Raw genomic sequence first — 15600 nt, forward strand, 5'->3', positions numbered from 1 at the left:
ACACTGGCGATTACACTTTTAATTACGCCTCTGGGCGGAAACCCCATGAGCGCTGCAGAGTGTGCCTGGTTCAGCACACAGAAGCCATAGCCAAGCCTCACTGACAGGTGGAAGGGCTTTGCTGAGTTTGTCAGGGAAGGACACGTTTACAGGCTCTTTCCTTCGGGTCTGACAACGCTTAGCGCGTGAGGTTTGTGAGCCCTTTGCTTTCTGCTCCTACACTCCCCTGCAGCTCTCGCTCCCTTCCACCTGTATCAGAGAGGCAGCCGACTTAGTCTGTAGCTTCAAAAACAAGACGTTCTGTGACGCCTTGTAGACTAACAGATATTTTGGCGCATAAGCTTCCCTGGGCAAAGACCCGCTTCATCAAATTCCCTTCAACCTGGTCACCTGACTAGGCTACCTATGGTCCAGGCACTCGCACAGTCACCTCTCTACTCCTACATTGTAGTCCGGCACCGTGCTAGACAGCTAAATCCAAGGGCTTTGGGCCTTGGCTCTTTCCCGGACCCGAGTTTTTATGTAGGGGATGCGCATGCGCGCGCTCTTTCTTTTCCGGTGGGGATCATGGCGAGCGTAGAGTAAGTGCCGCTGTTTTTCCGGAGAAATCCACTCCCATCCGTAATGTGGCTGTTTGTATTCCCCGGCCGGCTGTCCGAGCCCGACCACCGGGACTCTGCTCCCCCGCTGCCGCCCGCATTGACCCAACTCAGGCACTCCCGGCGGCCCAGAGCTGTGTGTGGCCGGGGCGGCCTGGGCCAGCAAGCGGCTTGGGTCCTGTCGCCTGGTGCAGGCAGAACTTGATGGAGAGGTTTCTGGGCGCGGCGGGGTCCGAGGGTTGTGGCGGCCTGAATGCTTAGGCCGCTTTGCTTGAAGAGGAAGGGTCTGGGAGCGGGACGGGGGCTATCGGAGGGAGATGCCCTGGTACAGGAACTATCGTGAATGGGGACAACAGCGTGTACAGTCTCCCCAGGCCTCCTCTCATAGGCGGGATCTCCTGAACACTGTTGTCGGTCATCTGGTTTCTTATACTGTTAATGCGGTGTACGAAGAATTATTTAGGGTTTGATGCAGCTTTTAGCTGCCTGGACCCAAGTGGGAGTTGTGTCCATGTATCCAGGGGCTCAGTTTAGCTCTAAAGGATGCATTGCAAGCTTCTATGTTGCTGTTCTCATACTATTAATAATATTCTAAGTTATTTGTTATTTATTTTCAGATAAACTCCCACAAAGCTCAACAAAATAGAGTTACAAGCCTTAGTGATAACAACCTTGAACTTCCCTCATAATAAAGTATCAGATTTAATTGGTACTTAGGCTATAGCAGGTATCACTATAGTCACCATTAAAGCCATTTGTCAGTAGTTCTTGGAGTGTCCCTTGATTGATTTGTATTCAGCGTTGGGTTTAAGATCTATTTTTGGAAGAATGTGCCTAAATTTTAAGCCAGAGTGATTCATTTTAAATGGACTGAAAGGAGCAAAAATGGTAAGATTCCCAAATGACATCTAGAAGTAAAGTCTTGGATGATAGTCTCTCAGATTGCTCGATGATTTTAATTTGTGAGTAGTCAGGTAACCAATTGTCTTATCAATGCTTAGAAGCAGTAATAAAAAGGCATTTACCTTGTGGTGAGATGTAGCTATTTAATTATGTACATCAAGTCTATGAAAAGTTCCTCAGATCTCTGGTTCTTTTTATAATTCAGAGGAAAGAAGGTGCCATCAGTTCCAGAAAGCCTTTTAAAAAAGCGAAAGGCTTTTGCAGATATAAAGGCCAAGCGACTGAAGAGGCTACTGATTCAAAAGAAGGTAAATATTTTAATATATTTTGAATAGTTTAATTAAAAGGCAATTCTAGTGTATCATGGTGGAGAAAGAATTTGTAGAGTTTATATCTGATATGTAGATGGCAGTTTTGTTAATCGCTGCAATTTTGCAGGGTATTTTACCAATTCATTAATGGGATATTGATCAAAACAGAGACCAAATAGTCAGAGTACTGTAAGTGATTAAAAACACAATACCCTTCTGAAAGAACAGTAATTTTGGAAGAGAATTTTTAGTGGCAGTATTATAATTTGAAGTTCAGAGTTTAATGTTAATTTTTGTATAGCAGGAAGATAACCTGTTAACTAAGAAAGAACACATTACTGCACTGTGTCATATTTATTAAAGGCCTTTAGAAACTTAGTCCAAAATGTCATTGGTATTACTGTAAGTAATGGGTGGGATAAACTAGTTTGCTCATTTCCATTATGCCTGTTTTGCAATAAATCTTGTTGAATGTTAGGAGATGCTACAGTACTTGAAATCATCTTCAGCTTTCCTTTCAGCTTTCATATGTTAGGATGGTGTTAGTAACTATTATGTACGTTTTTAAAGCTTATTGATTGCTGATAACGATAAGTAACAGGTAGCTGTGTTAGTCTGTATTCTAACAAAACAGTCAAGGGGTCGTGTAGCACCTTAAAGATTAACAAAATAAATGGAGTTATTTTTAGGCTAACTTGATTAGAAACATAGTATACTTTTCAGTGGCATGTTATCTTTAATTTCAGCTTCGCAAAGCACAAAGGAAACTCATCTATGCAAGAGCTCAGGCCTATCATAAGGAGTACAGGCAAATGTATAGACGTGAGATTCGTATGGCTCGAATGGCACGCAAAGCTGGCAATTACTATGTACCTGCTGAACCAAAATTGGCCTTTGTGATCAGGATCAGAGGGTAAGATATTTAACATTTTGGACTACGGTTAAAGCTCATTGTGTGTGGGAAGTTTTGCCTTCCAGTATATGGTAGAGCAGCACTGTAGAGTATTTAAAAGTTCACGTAATTTTGTAATAAAAGCCTTCCACTAAGTCAGGGTAGCTGTGGATTTATAATACTAGCAGAGGTCTCATACAGTTGGTCTAGTTCCTACCCACAGACCTACCCATGTATTGGAATGAAGCCCCATGTCTTGGCATTGTCAGTAAAGAGGCATAGTAGCAGCTATGCTCGGAGGGTGAATTACTTTCATTTACATTTAATTTTGCAGTGCAGTGATGATAAAATATTGTTTTTCTCCATCAGTTCACATTATTCTCATGCTTGCTCTTTTCTTATACACCTGTAACACTGCAAAATTAGTATTTGTTACTTTTTGTCACATAAACTGGATAATGTGAATCAGTCTGTGTAGATCATAGAATCCTAGAAGTGGAAGGGACCTCAACAGTTCTCTGCTCTCATGGCAGGGCCAAGCACTGTCTACATCATTGTTAATGAAGTGCCATAGAAATCTTTCTTCCCTCCTGTTTTAGAACAGCTTGTTTAAAGACATGCTAGTGGGAGGGAGAGGCTGTGTAGAGAAAGGTGTGCCTGGTTCTCATTGGATGGAGAACTATACATCCCTATTTTTCTTCTGGTTGGTGCACTGGATTCTAAATAAAGAATATCACCTTTCTGCTTCGCTTTTGCTTAAGAGTAGCTCATACTGCGCCCTTGTTAGCTTGTTGAAGAGAGACTCCAGATTAAACGTGGATCTGCTTCAAATGAAAATCTCTAATGCAGATGGTAAAATAACAATAGAGATGATAAAGTATTTGCTACAGTTGTTGCTGTGAATCTTTGGTAAATTCACAGCTGTGTTACTGAATCAGAGGCAAACAGCCATATCTTTTCTGCATTTTGCAGTATCAATGGTGTTAGCCCGAAGGTCCGTAAGGTATTGCAACTTCTTCGCCTACGCCAGATTTTCAATGGCGCATTTGTAAAACTCAACAAGGCTTCAATTAACATGCTGCGGATCGTTGAACCCTATATTGCATGGGGGTAAGTGAAAATTTCAATTAAACTTTTAGTAAAGTTGAGCATCAGGTGAATTTGAAAAGTAAAATACAGTAGACCACCAACTTATAGGGAGGTTGTGTTCTTGGCAACACCATGTAAGTTGAATTTTCAGGTAACTTGTGGGGGTTACCCTTGCGTGTTCCTGGCGCCCCTCTGCTGGTGGGAACTAGGAAACAAACCAGCGATGTACTGGCCAGTTTCCTGGGTCCTGCCAGCGGAGGGGAGCCAGGTTGCTGCCTGGTTCCCAGCTCCCCGCCACTCCCAGGGAGTGGGAGACTGCTCCTTTCAGGGGCGGCAACCAAGAGTAAGGTGCCGCCCCTAACAGCAGTTTCTCTGCTCCTGTCAGGGGCAGCCATCGCATTAACCCAAGACATACGTGTATCTCGGTGGTTTACTGTAAAGGATATATTGGCCACCACTCAAATAAGTAGAAGCAAAAGTGAACAAGAGACCTGGTCTGATTTATCATAAATTCCCTTTGGCGGAACATAAAGTGCTTGCATTGTGTTGCCACTGCTTTTTTGCACTTGGTGTGCATGGTGTCGTCATACTAGGGATGAATATTCAATATAAAACTTCCTTTTTTGGCATTGTTGAATGAGAATTCCACTTCTACCTCACTTTCATATTTCAGTTACCCCAATCTGAAATCTGTGCATGAACTGATCTACAAGCGGGGTTATGGCAAGATCAACAAACAGCGCGTCGCTCTGACTGACAATTCTCTGATTCAGCGGTGTCTTGGTAAACACAATTTAATTTTTTAGCAGTGACTTTGGTGTGTGTCTGATTTAAATAAAAATGAGTTTAAATTCTGAACAGTACCTTTGTCATTAAAAATGGGGTTTCATGTGATAAATTTCAATGTTAGCAACTTGATACAAGGCAGGATTGAACTTACTAGCTTTTCCTTTTAGAAATAAAATTTTAAAGAATGTGGCACATTAAAGTTGAGCTTTGATAACTTGATTACAGTTTTTAAACTATGAAGATTGTATCTCTGATTTGCCTTGCTTTGTAATGGAAAACTGATAGGTCTAGCAGGCACCTTTAAAGAGTGAAAATATCAGTGAATAAATATTACTATTAACAGTGGAAATACTGAAACAACAGCAGTTGTTTTGAAATTCATTTTCTAAATAAATACACAGTAATTATTTTTTCATATTTTTAAGATTTTGGGATATTCATTTAACATTTCCATATTCCATGTTGCTGAATATCGGTGAAACTTTACCCTCCCCATTCATCTTGAATTAAAGGCAAAATAGTTTGTCCATCCACAATTCAAATTGTTTTGTTTGATTTTCCATTATTCACTTGGGTCACTAAAAACAGCAGTACACATTTTGTTTTTATAATTTACTGTTGCTGTTGCATAACATACTTCTAGAAATAATGCAAAATGAATTATTTGAGATCTGGAAGTCCATTCTTTACATCTCTAAGAAGTGGGTTTTCACAATCTGAAATACTCAGTTGCTGCATTGTGTTACCATATGCTCTTGGAAAATCTTTAATCTAGATGTGTTATAGAAATGCTGTTTTGATGCATTGGTCATTAAATCCTTGCAACCCACTTAGCGTGAGATTTAATAAAAGGTGAATTTCCATTGAGGGTAATTAGTTTTAGTTTACCTTAATAACGTTTTTCTGAAAAGGCCACTTTGAAATAATATTTATTAAAGTTCTGTTAGATTATCATGGTTTTCTTTTCTCTATCATTACTGCTTTTCTGTCTTTTCTTTTAACTCCCTCATAGATAATGTTTTCTAGATCTTTAATCATTTTTTTGCTGCTCTTCTCTGCGCCTTCTCCAGTTTGTCCACTCTTTTTTTCCGAACTGTGGTGCCTAGAACTGGACACAGTAGTTGAGGCCTTTACACTGCAGAGTAGAGCAGAATTATTTCTGGTGCCTTGCTTACAACATTCCTGTTAATACATCCCAGAATGATGTTTGCTGCTCCCCTCCCCCCCCCCAAGTGTCACACTATTGCTTTCTATTTACCTTGTGGTTCACTATGACCCCCAGATTCCTTTCTTCAGCACCCCTTCTTAGTCAGTCATTTCTCATTTTTTATGTGTGCTGCTGATTTGTCCGTACAGAATTTCGTCCTGTATTTCCAATTTCTCCAGATCATTATGAATTATAATCCTGTCATCCAAAGCACTTTTAAACCTCCCCCTCAGTGTGCTCTGCTTTAATGTTCTGAAATTTTAAGAGAGCATGCTGATTTGTGGACTTTGACTTGATCTCAGGCAAACTCCTTGAGATGGCAGGCATGGTCACTACTGAACATGAGACAGATTATTAATTATGGATACCATTTTGTAAGAAATGCTGTGGGCTTTAGTCTGATAGTGCTGTATAATTATTTTTTTCTTGGTCCTTAGAGAAATATGGCATCATCTGCATGGAGGATATAGTCCATGAGATCTACACCGTTGGCAAGAACTTCAAAGTGGTGAACAACTTTCTATGGCCTTTCAAGTTGTCTTCTCCTCGGGGTGGAATGAAGAAGAAAACTATCCACTTTGTGGAAGGTGGTGATGCTGGTAACAGGGAAGATCAGATTAACAGACTCATAAGGAGAATGAACTAATGGTAAGACACTTACAAATGTCACAAGTAAAATGTACCTTAAAATTAGCACCTCCTTAATTTTACATTAACTGTGCAGTAAAGGACATGGTTGTGGATTTGGAAAACAAAGTTGCCTGATATTGGGGGTATGTATTTGATATAAATTATTTGTTTAGATCAGACGGTTGTAGTGTGAAGTCTTATTAAACTAGGTAGTCCGATATATGATCATTAACTTGTTTTTAATGTTAAAATCTTCTCAAAGCTCCTCAAAAACACCATTGTGTAGAAATTGCTTGGAGCTAGCTCCTATGTATTTTCACCAACAAGTTACTGCTAATTTGCTGAACAAATAATTTACATATTTAACCATTCTTGGATTTGTAATAGAAATCTTGACTGCCCTGATTGGCATTAAGGGATCAAAAGTAGTAGTTATTCCCAGAAAGCTCTTTGCTCTTGCTTCTATCCATCAGTGAATTTCATGTGGCCATAAGGGTTCTCTCTTGTAACTAGGGATGTTAAAGAGCAAGTAATCTGGTAACTGGGTAACCACCAAAATTTCTGTTGGTTACTCGGTTAACTGATCCCAGCTTCTGTCCCTAACATGGGGATATTCCCCCCCCCACCCACCACCACTCTGCATTTAAAAGTGCACACCCACAGAATTTATGTTCCCCACAGTTTTTTTCCTTTGCAAATTACCATTAAGGATTGCTATAACACCAGAAGTGAGGGCAGCTAGCCAGCTGAGGTGAAGAGGCAAAAGTTTGTGTACCTCACAGCAGTGATAGGTAAGCAGGTATGGGATGGACAGTGGGGCAAGTGAGGGTCTGGAGGATCACACCCTGGGATTCAGAAAGGCTAGTGAAAGGCACAGACTGAAGCATGGGCTCAGGAGTTAGTGAGATGATAACTGAGCCAGGACTGCATGAGGCACGGGGTTGGATGGCTGACTGCAGAGAGGGGCATATGTGCCTGACTGGATGGGAGAGGCTAGGTATCAGGCAGGGACGCTGCGGAGAAGGCTCCCCACCTCCCCTAAATCCCTTAGCCTCCCCCTCCCAAAAAAGTCCCTGTTCCATACTTCCATCCACATCCAACAGCTTACTAGGTACACTCCCAGGCACCTTCCCAGCCAAGAGTACATTCCCCTGCTCTTCCGTTACTCCTGCCTTCCTCCCCCACCCCAAAGTCTTTGCACTGGTTTTGAGGCATGCTGGAAGTATGTTCTTGTATTGTAATTTAAATGAATTTTGATGCAAAGGTCAGGATTTAATTCCTTTGATTCAGTTTGATCTTTATCAAAAAATGTTTCATGAATCTTTTTTGCCTATGTTGTTAGACAGACCTGCTTACAAGTACTTTGAAATACCTGGCATGATTATATTACTATTTTGACACACAATATTCAGAAAAGATGTCACAATAGGGAGTGCAAATAAGTGTTCCTTTATTTCAACATTCCTAAACATACACTCTCACTTTTTTCTTTGTCTTCTAGTACATTCTTCAGTTCCAGTTCCTTCTGTTGCTGTTTGTAGCTTTCACAAGCATCAGGAGGCTGAAACTGACTTGGATTTCATCAGTTAGCTGTTGCCCCCGGGTTTCTGAATAGTACTTGATGGTGCAAGTTTTTTTCCCCCGTGGCATCTAAGATGGTAGCTAAAAAATGCACTGATACGTGGACAGGTCATGGGCAATAAAAAAAAAATTCACAGGCTTTGACCTGTCCATGACTTATAGGCTATATCTATGCTAGAGAGTTTTGTCAACAAAACCCGGGGAGTGTCTACCTGCACAATTCACTTTATAAAACTCTGCACTTCTGATGATAGTGTTCCGCCACCCCGCGATGAGGAATAATGCCTTTGTCAACAGTTTCTGTTGAAGCCTTGTAGCTGCTCTGTGGGGCGGGGGGGGACGATGGCCCTCTATCATCAGCAGGGCTTCCAGTTCACTGGTTGGTGGTTCTGTCAAGAGAGCAACCAGGCAGTCTGGCTGCTCTCTGTCAACGGAGCGGATCACTTTTTTGTGTGTATGTGATCTGTCAATAGAATTTTTGCTGGGAAGATCTCTTCTGACAGTAACTTCTGTCAACAGCTTGCTGTAGTGTAGATATAGCCACAGTGTACATATCCCTGGATACATTTTTTGGGGAGGGGAACTGGGGCCAGCACAATCTGCTGCTGATGTATTAGCAGCAGTTGCCCTTTTTAAAAACATGCACCTAAATGAGATTAAACAAGTGCTCGACATCACTGAGTTGTCTGTCCTACACTAGAAAACTGCAAGCGTTCAGATTACTGGTTCATTAGAGATTGTCAATACCTAAAGGCTGTCCTGTGTTCTTACAGGAGAGAAAGCATTGCTTTTTAAAAGTTGAGCTTTTTTATGTCTGTGAAGATACCTTCTCAGTGTCACCAGTTCAAATAATCAGTCATTTTCTATTGATCCAGACTTCCAATCTTGTTTGCTCTTTCCATTTGTCACTTGGAGTGGGCTGGAGAGAGTTTTCCTCTCTGTGAGTGAATGGTCTGCTTTCTCTGAAGCTACTTGCTTAAAGAAGTATAGGCAGTTTGTGATGAGCTCTGAGATTAGCCTACTTAGACAACCAGCAAGTGCTTTGTGCTTTAAGTTCTGTGATTCAAAAGTGCTATAAGATCATGTTCTGTACCTGGCTTCTTACTTCACCTGCTGAATGGCAATTAGGCAGTTTAAAATGTTAGATGTTTCCCAAGCAAACAATTAAAAATCCCAGGAATAGGTGAATGGGAGAGGGAAGTAGACAGTTCTTTGAAATTTTTGGGTGCTCTGCTATGTAAGACTTGGAGTTTGGCATAAAATCTTTTTACTGGTTATGCTAGACTAGTGATTACACTACATTTGTTGTAGAATTTATTTGGTTCTGATTGGGTAGTTAAAAGCACAGTGGTTTTAACTCTTTTCATGGAAATTTAACAAATGTGATAAACACACTTCTAAAATTTCAGTAAATAAATCTTCAGTCATCCAGAACTGAGCAAAACTGTCTTTGATATCAGCAAATTAGATGGCAATACAAATAAATTGCTGTTTTTTGTCAGTTGTATCCCAGCAGCTTTCTTAAAACCACATGTTGCTCTGTATTCTGTCAGTATGCAGTCTGCACTCCTTCCATCAGTGGTCTTTGCTTTTTAAGTTTAGCCAACATGATGGACCATCACTGTAGTCTGTGCTTTCAGGAACTTTGTGTGAGGAGGACAGTTAAGCCATATGTTTTCCTTTCTTTCCCAGATGTGTTTAAGCTGCATCTGCTCACATAAAAAGATGGTTCAAGTCCAGTGAATTGGTGCTTGTCTTGATTTTGATTGGTATTCTAATTCAGTAGCATTCCTTGTCATTAGGTGGGATCAGTTTCAGTCCATTCGATATTAGTTCTATGGGTCAATACAAACTGCAGTGTGACTTTCATTTCCTTTTAATCACACTTCCTTATTCTTATGCCCTTTCCATGTTATATTTGAGCTGCTGGTGTCAGTGAAGCATTTTTTTCAAAAGTCCTATGGGCCATTTATATTGACCTACACTTCTTGTGAATACTCTTTCCACTTTCTTTCCTTCTCTTGCTTTTTTTCCTTTCTTGAGAAAATCCTTGTTACATTACTGCTGTCTGCTGAAGTAGTTTATACATATAAACGTGTAACTCTTTAGAAAGACCGTTCCATTTTCTCATTTATTATAAAAGTTTGAGGGGGCAAAGAATTGTATGCTTGCAATGTGATAAAAACTAGCTCCCTACCTTAGTAAGAAATATTATTCCTCTATGCTAATGCCCATGTAAGCAAATTTCTAGAGGGCTGTATGCCTGAAGATTTAAAATTGATTTTAATTTTATGAACCTATGGGGGTATTTCTCCTGTGCTCTTTTATCTATGTTAAGGAAATTTTCTAAATATTTCACACTGTTGCCAGCTTTGACTCAGTTGACCATTGTTTGTGTTGGGAAGCCAAATGCGGCTGAGTACTTAATATGTCAGTGAACACCTCAGTGAGGTAGTTGCCCATTGAGTTTCAGCAAAATATTATGCCATTCATGCAGCTAAACGTAGCGTCTTGTCTTTTTGGCTAAAACCTCCATGTGCACACAAGGTTCTCAATAGCATAGATGGAATTGGATTGGTGTTAGTGGCCTTCTGAACTTATATTAATATAATTACGGTAGAGCATTTTTATATAAGTTTAGCATCAACATTGTTGGGGCTATGATGTGATTGCATTCCTTGATTTGTGCCTTAAATACTAACATTCCTCTTAATTCAGGATAGAACTGCTTCTTCCTTTTTGTCACATTCCTTTTTGTTCTTATATTAGAAGACATAACATGTTCTAAAACTACAATTGTTAGCTGGTAGATGATTGTCAGTGAAGACCCTTAGCTCCAATCTCAATATCTATTTGACTTGTTTTGGATTCTAGTGAAAGTCAAATTAAATAGTGCCTAAGGATTCTTTTTTCTCTGCTTGAATATAAAATCACACAGCAATAATAATAATATAGAAATTCTGTTCATCATATAGCACTATGAATGTCAAACTACATTGTTAATCTTAATTTGTCTTCTCTTTCAGGCAACCAGCAGTGGATTTCTTACTCTGGTCTGTTAATAAAAAGAAGAAATTGTGCGCAAGTCTCAAAATCATATTGTCTGGGGATTTTTCTGTCTAGTAACATTGCCAAGAAGTGGGCTTTAATAGGATCTCATAAGCTTCATAATTAAGATTCAGTAGCAGAGAAATATAAAATTCTTACTCCTTTTTTTACTTCATACTTATCCTTCCTCTCCCTACATAGGAACCTTCAAATATGAAGGTTGAGCCTCTCTTGACTGGCACCCTTGGGACCTGATCAGTGCCAGATGAGAGGGTTTGCTAAACAATGGGAGGTCATATTGTCTAACACATTACCAACACTTCCACTGCTTACTGGGCTCTTAGAAGATGTACAGGGGTATATTACAACTATACAACCTCCCAGAACACTGTGAGCCAGAACTGGTGGCTGTAAACAGACTATGGGACCACGGGAAACTTGGTCGCACCCATGATAAAGCGCAGTCCAGCTAACTGAAATCATGCAAGATTACAGGTGTTGCTGGATTAGAGAGGTTCAACCCTTACTTCCTATTTAAGCCCCTCCCACCCTGTACAACTGGAAAAATTCAGAAATAGGGAAGTGTTGCTCTTCCGGGGTTCAATTTCACCTGCCTGGTAGCGATGCTGAAAATCGACCTCTTGGGGTTGGCAGTTGACCCCCATAATCCTTGCTATCATTTTCCTCTTGATCTTCCTCAGTGAGAACAGCCAGGTAAGTTGATTTCAGTAGCTAGAATTGTGTAACTGCAATCGGCTTACCTTCCTAGTGTAGACCAAGCCTGAAAGTCTTGTTTTTGCCAATTAAGGCAGTAGGTGGGCTGCAGAATCCAGCCTTAGCTTGCTGCAACATACATCTGTCAAACGAGTAATTTTCAATCACGTTTTTTCCAAATGCCTTTCTCACTCCCCTGGTCAGTAGCCATGTAAAATGCTGGTTAATGGGGACACTGCTCCTTCTGCACCAGGGACTGGGGCTGCTCCAGATGGGCTGGAGTGCATCCGACCATGGTGCTCTGGCCTAACTGAAGCCTCCTGCCTCGCACACTGTGGGTATGGGGGATGCTCTAGCCAGGCTGGAACAGCCCTCATCTGTGGCAGCCCCTGGCATGTAGCGGGCAGGGACACTCCAGCCATGCTGGAGTCTATGCATGCACAGAGAAAGCGAGTGAGAGCAGCCTCTGTTGCTTAACCAGTTAATCTATTACATTCCTATGAGTTAGGCAGGATTCTGCAACCTGTAGACTTGCTAAGGGGCACAGAAAACTCCTGGTTCTTTGAGTTTGAAAAAAAAACAAAAAAGCAAAAAAAACACTAAACACTTCGCCACCCATAAGCAAGTTCAGAATAAACCATGTTGAAAGTTTTCAGTGAGTTGAGAGGCTAATTTTCTGTTAAAACATGTTATTCAACTAGCTCTGCTACTAACAGTGTCAGTTACACTAGTGTTGAAACAAAAGGGTGCAAATGGGTCAGTTATCACACATTTGCTGTGGCCGAAAGATGGGGAGGCAGTGTTACCAACAACCAAAATGAAGGACATATTCTTCCAGGGCATGCAGTATTGTAGGATTCATTCCTTGTGTGTAAATGGCTCTTTATATAATTTATTTTCATGATTCCTCTGATGTAAATTAGTTTCAGCAGTAAGACCAGATTTATATTTTATCTTTGCTGCTGATCTGTGACCTTGACAAGAAACCATGGAGGCATTTTACTCACCTGCGAAATGTGTTAAGTATAGTTTTGAAACAGTCTCAGTTGATGAATATTACAAATGTATGGAAATGTGTATGTTTACATTCATGTAACAATAGAATTTGTATAAGAAAATAACTTTTCTTTGATGACCACAGATGTGACCTGCTCCACAGATGGGATTTCCACCATTTCAATAGCTGCCTTCAAATACAATGTCATATGGAAGCTCCTCTTCATTCCACATTAGGGTCTTACTTTGTTTTGCACTTACTGCACAAATTCAACCATGTTCTGTATGAAGCGTGCAGCTTATTCTCCCAAAAATTATAGTGCCTCTGCTATACATAAAATCAGAAGACAGCTTATCTCAATAGATTTTTTGGTATTAAAATGGCTCCTTTAAGTTGCACCTATTATCAAACCTTTGCTTACTCCCCAGTGCTTATTATACTGAATACTTCACATTATTCAAACATGCACTATGGTTAAAGCTCACTGAACTCTTGCACATGCACTGAATTTGAACAACTTGTGGTAGGATTCATGAACAAGAAGTCCTGTGGCACCTTATAGACTAACGGCTGTTTTGGAGCATAAGCTTTCGTGGGCAAAGACCCGCTTTATCACATGCATGGTAATTTTTCCCTTCAAAACAAACAGGTACTATGTAATAGTCAAAACAAAGAGTCCAGTAGCACTTTTAAGACTAACAAAATAATGTATTAGGTGATGAGCTTTGGTGGGGCAGACCGACTTCTTCAGATCATGGCCATACCGGAACAGACTCAATATTTTGTAAATAATGCTCTACAGTGTCTCCAAGGAGCACAGCCCAATTTCTGAAAGCACTGCTTTCTGTATTCATAATGGTACTGAAGTCACAATTGCTCATCACTGTGGTGTCCATTTCTCCTATTCCACAGGCTCGTGGCTACAATGAGTGGTGGCTGTAGTAAAATAGATCAGCCTAACTGAAGTTTGCACATATCACAAAGACTGGGGGAGGTGGTAAATTAAGGGGGCAGGTTGCTGGTTCAGAGCAATCCAAATTATGTGATAAGCTGGGAGTGATAGAACTGTATATTTCAGTATGGCCAATTGTAAAGTATGCATCTGAGAATAGAACATATAGGTCATACTTGCACAACAGGGTAAGCAGTGACTGAGAAAAAGACTTAGGAGTTCATAGAGGGTAACCAGCAAAGCTCCCAGTACGATGCCGTGTCCAAAAGGGCTAGTGTGATCCTTGTCTGTCTATATAAATGGAACTCTGAAGTACAAGTAGATAGGATACAGTGCAATTACAGATATAACCTATTGTATCCTGTGCTGGTGGCTGCAACTCAAGAAGGAAGCTGAGAAATCCGAAAGCGTAAAGAAGAGCTAGGATTAAAGGATTAGACAATCTGCCTTAGAGTCAAGCACCATCCATTTATATTAAAGTTAAGGGATGACTTGAATCAGTGTGTTATTACACAGGAGGCAGAGTTTTGATGAGAGCTCTTCAATCAGAAATGTATAACAGCATCCAATGGTTGGATGCGGAAGCTAGCCAAATTAAAATTAGAAACAAGGCATACATTTTAAATAGGATGATTAACAACTGGCACAACTTACAAAGGACAGGGGTGGATTCTTTGGAAAATTCAAAATCAAGACTGGATGGCTCTAAAGGCTATGCTCTTGTTGAGGGGTCAGCAGCTTTTTGGAGGCCACCCAAGATGACATAGAAACTCAGGGGCTCTAAAACCCTCATTTACCCCAGCTGAGAGAATTCCCCTGACACAGTTCCCGTGGTAAACCACTTTAAGGCTACACAGATAACAAGTAGTCCCATAGCACCTCAAAGGCTGGGTCTATATTAGCAAGTTCTCTAGGCTTCAATTCAGGGGTGGGCTTCTGCTAATTAGGGCTGTGGGGTGGATTTGGGATCAGGGCTGGTTTGGTTGTGGCCCTGTTTGGCAGACGCTCTAAAACAGCTCTTGATTCCTGAGTCGGGGACCATTGGTTAAGAACCACTGCTCTAGTTCAAACAGGAGTTTAGGGAAATGCTATGATCTGTGCTATACAAGAAGTTGCACTAGATGAGTCTTCTGGCCTTGTAATCAGTGAAACCTAAGGGTATGTATGGTCTCAGGCCTACTGAGAACATTAGAATATGGTAGCCTGTTGAAAGGGCCATCATTGGTTTGTGTTTGAGTATTTTTGTGCACCAGCCTTTACTGACAAATGCCCTTAATTTTAAAGTGTCTGAATATTTTCATGTCACCCATTGCAACAGTTTAGTGAGCAGTATGATGTGTTCATCCACAAGGAAATTTCACAGGAAATGCTATTGCATCTCTTAAGCAGCACAGAACTTGCAGCCCCAGGTGACTGAGCCACATTTTCACCCTCCCCATCCTGGGCTGACAGAGATGAGACCTTTGGTGTAATTTACCTGAAATTAGAGAGTATATCTTATTTACAGCGGCCTTACTGGGCAGAATCTTCACCGCAACTTTGTGCAGCAGCTCTGCTGGGCCTTAGGCCTTCCCCTGGAATCATCCCCCAGCAAGGGGTCTGTAGGACGTAGCCTTAAAGTTTCAGGCGGGTAGCTGTGTTAGTCTGTAGCTTTGCAAATACAAAGCAGTCCTGTAGCACCTTAAAGACTAACAAATGTATTAGGTGACAGGTAACCTCTTTCCCCATCCCCGGACTTTCATTTGCTCTCCTCTCCCTGCTGTATAAACCCTGTATTCTGAGTGTCTGCTCCAACCATCTGAAGAACTAGGTCTTGCTCATGAAAGCTCATGACCTAATATATGTGTTTGGCTGCATCTACACTACAGCGATCCTTTGAAAGAAGTTC

General features: G+C 40.9%; 1 protein-coding gene across 1 annotated transcript; it reads left to right on the forward strand.

The window, feature by feature from the left end:
- The first annotated feature begins 529 nt into the window (after nucleotides 1–529).
- RPL7 (ribosomal protein L7) lies at nucleotides 530–11081 on the forward strand. Its single transcript, XM_074987077.1, has 7 exons — nucleotides 530–581; nucleotides 1708–1810; nucleotides 2560–2726; nucleotides 3678–3815; nucleotides 4468–4577; nucleotides 6228–6438; nucleotides 11028–11081. The coding sequence occupies exons 1-6, from the start codon at nucleotides 568–570 to the stop codon at nucleotides 6434–6436; spliced, it is 741 nt and encodes a 246-aa protein (XP_074843178.1). The 5' UTR covers nucleotides 530–567; the 3' UTR covers nucleotides 6437–6438; nucleotides 11028–11081.
- Nucleotides 11082–15600: the final 4519 nt, after the last annotated feature.

The sequence above is a fragment of the Carettochelys insculpta genome, chromosome 2, assembly GCF_033958435.1.
Source record: "Carettochelys insculpta isolate YL-2023 chromosome 2, ASM3395843v1, whole genome shotgun sequence".
NCBI classification, from domain to species: domain Eukaryota; kingdom Metazoa; phylum Chordata; order Testudines; family Carettochelyidae; genus Carettochelys; species Carettochelys insculpta.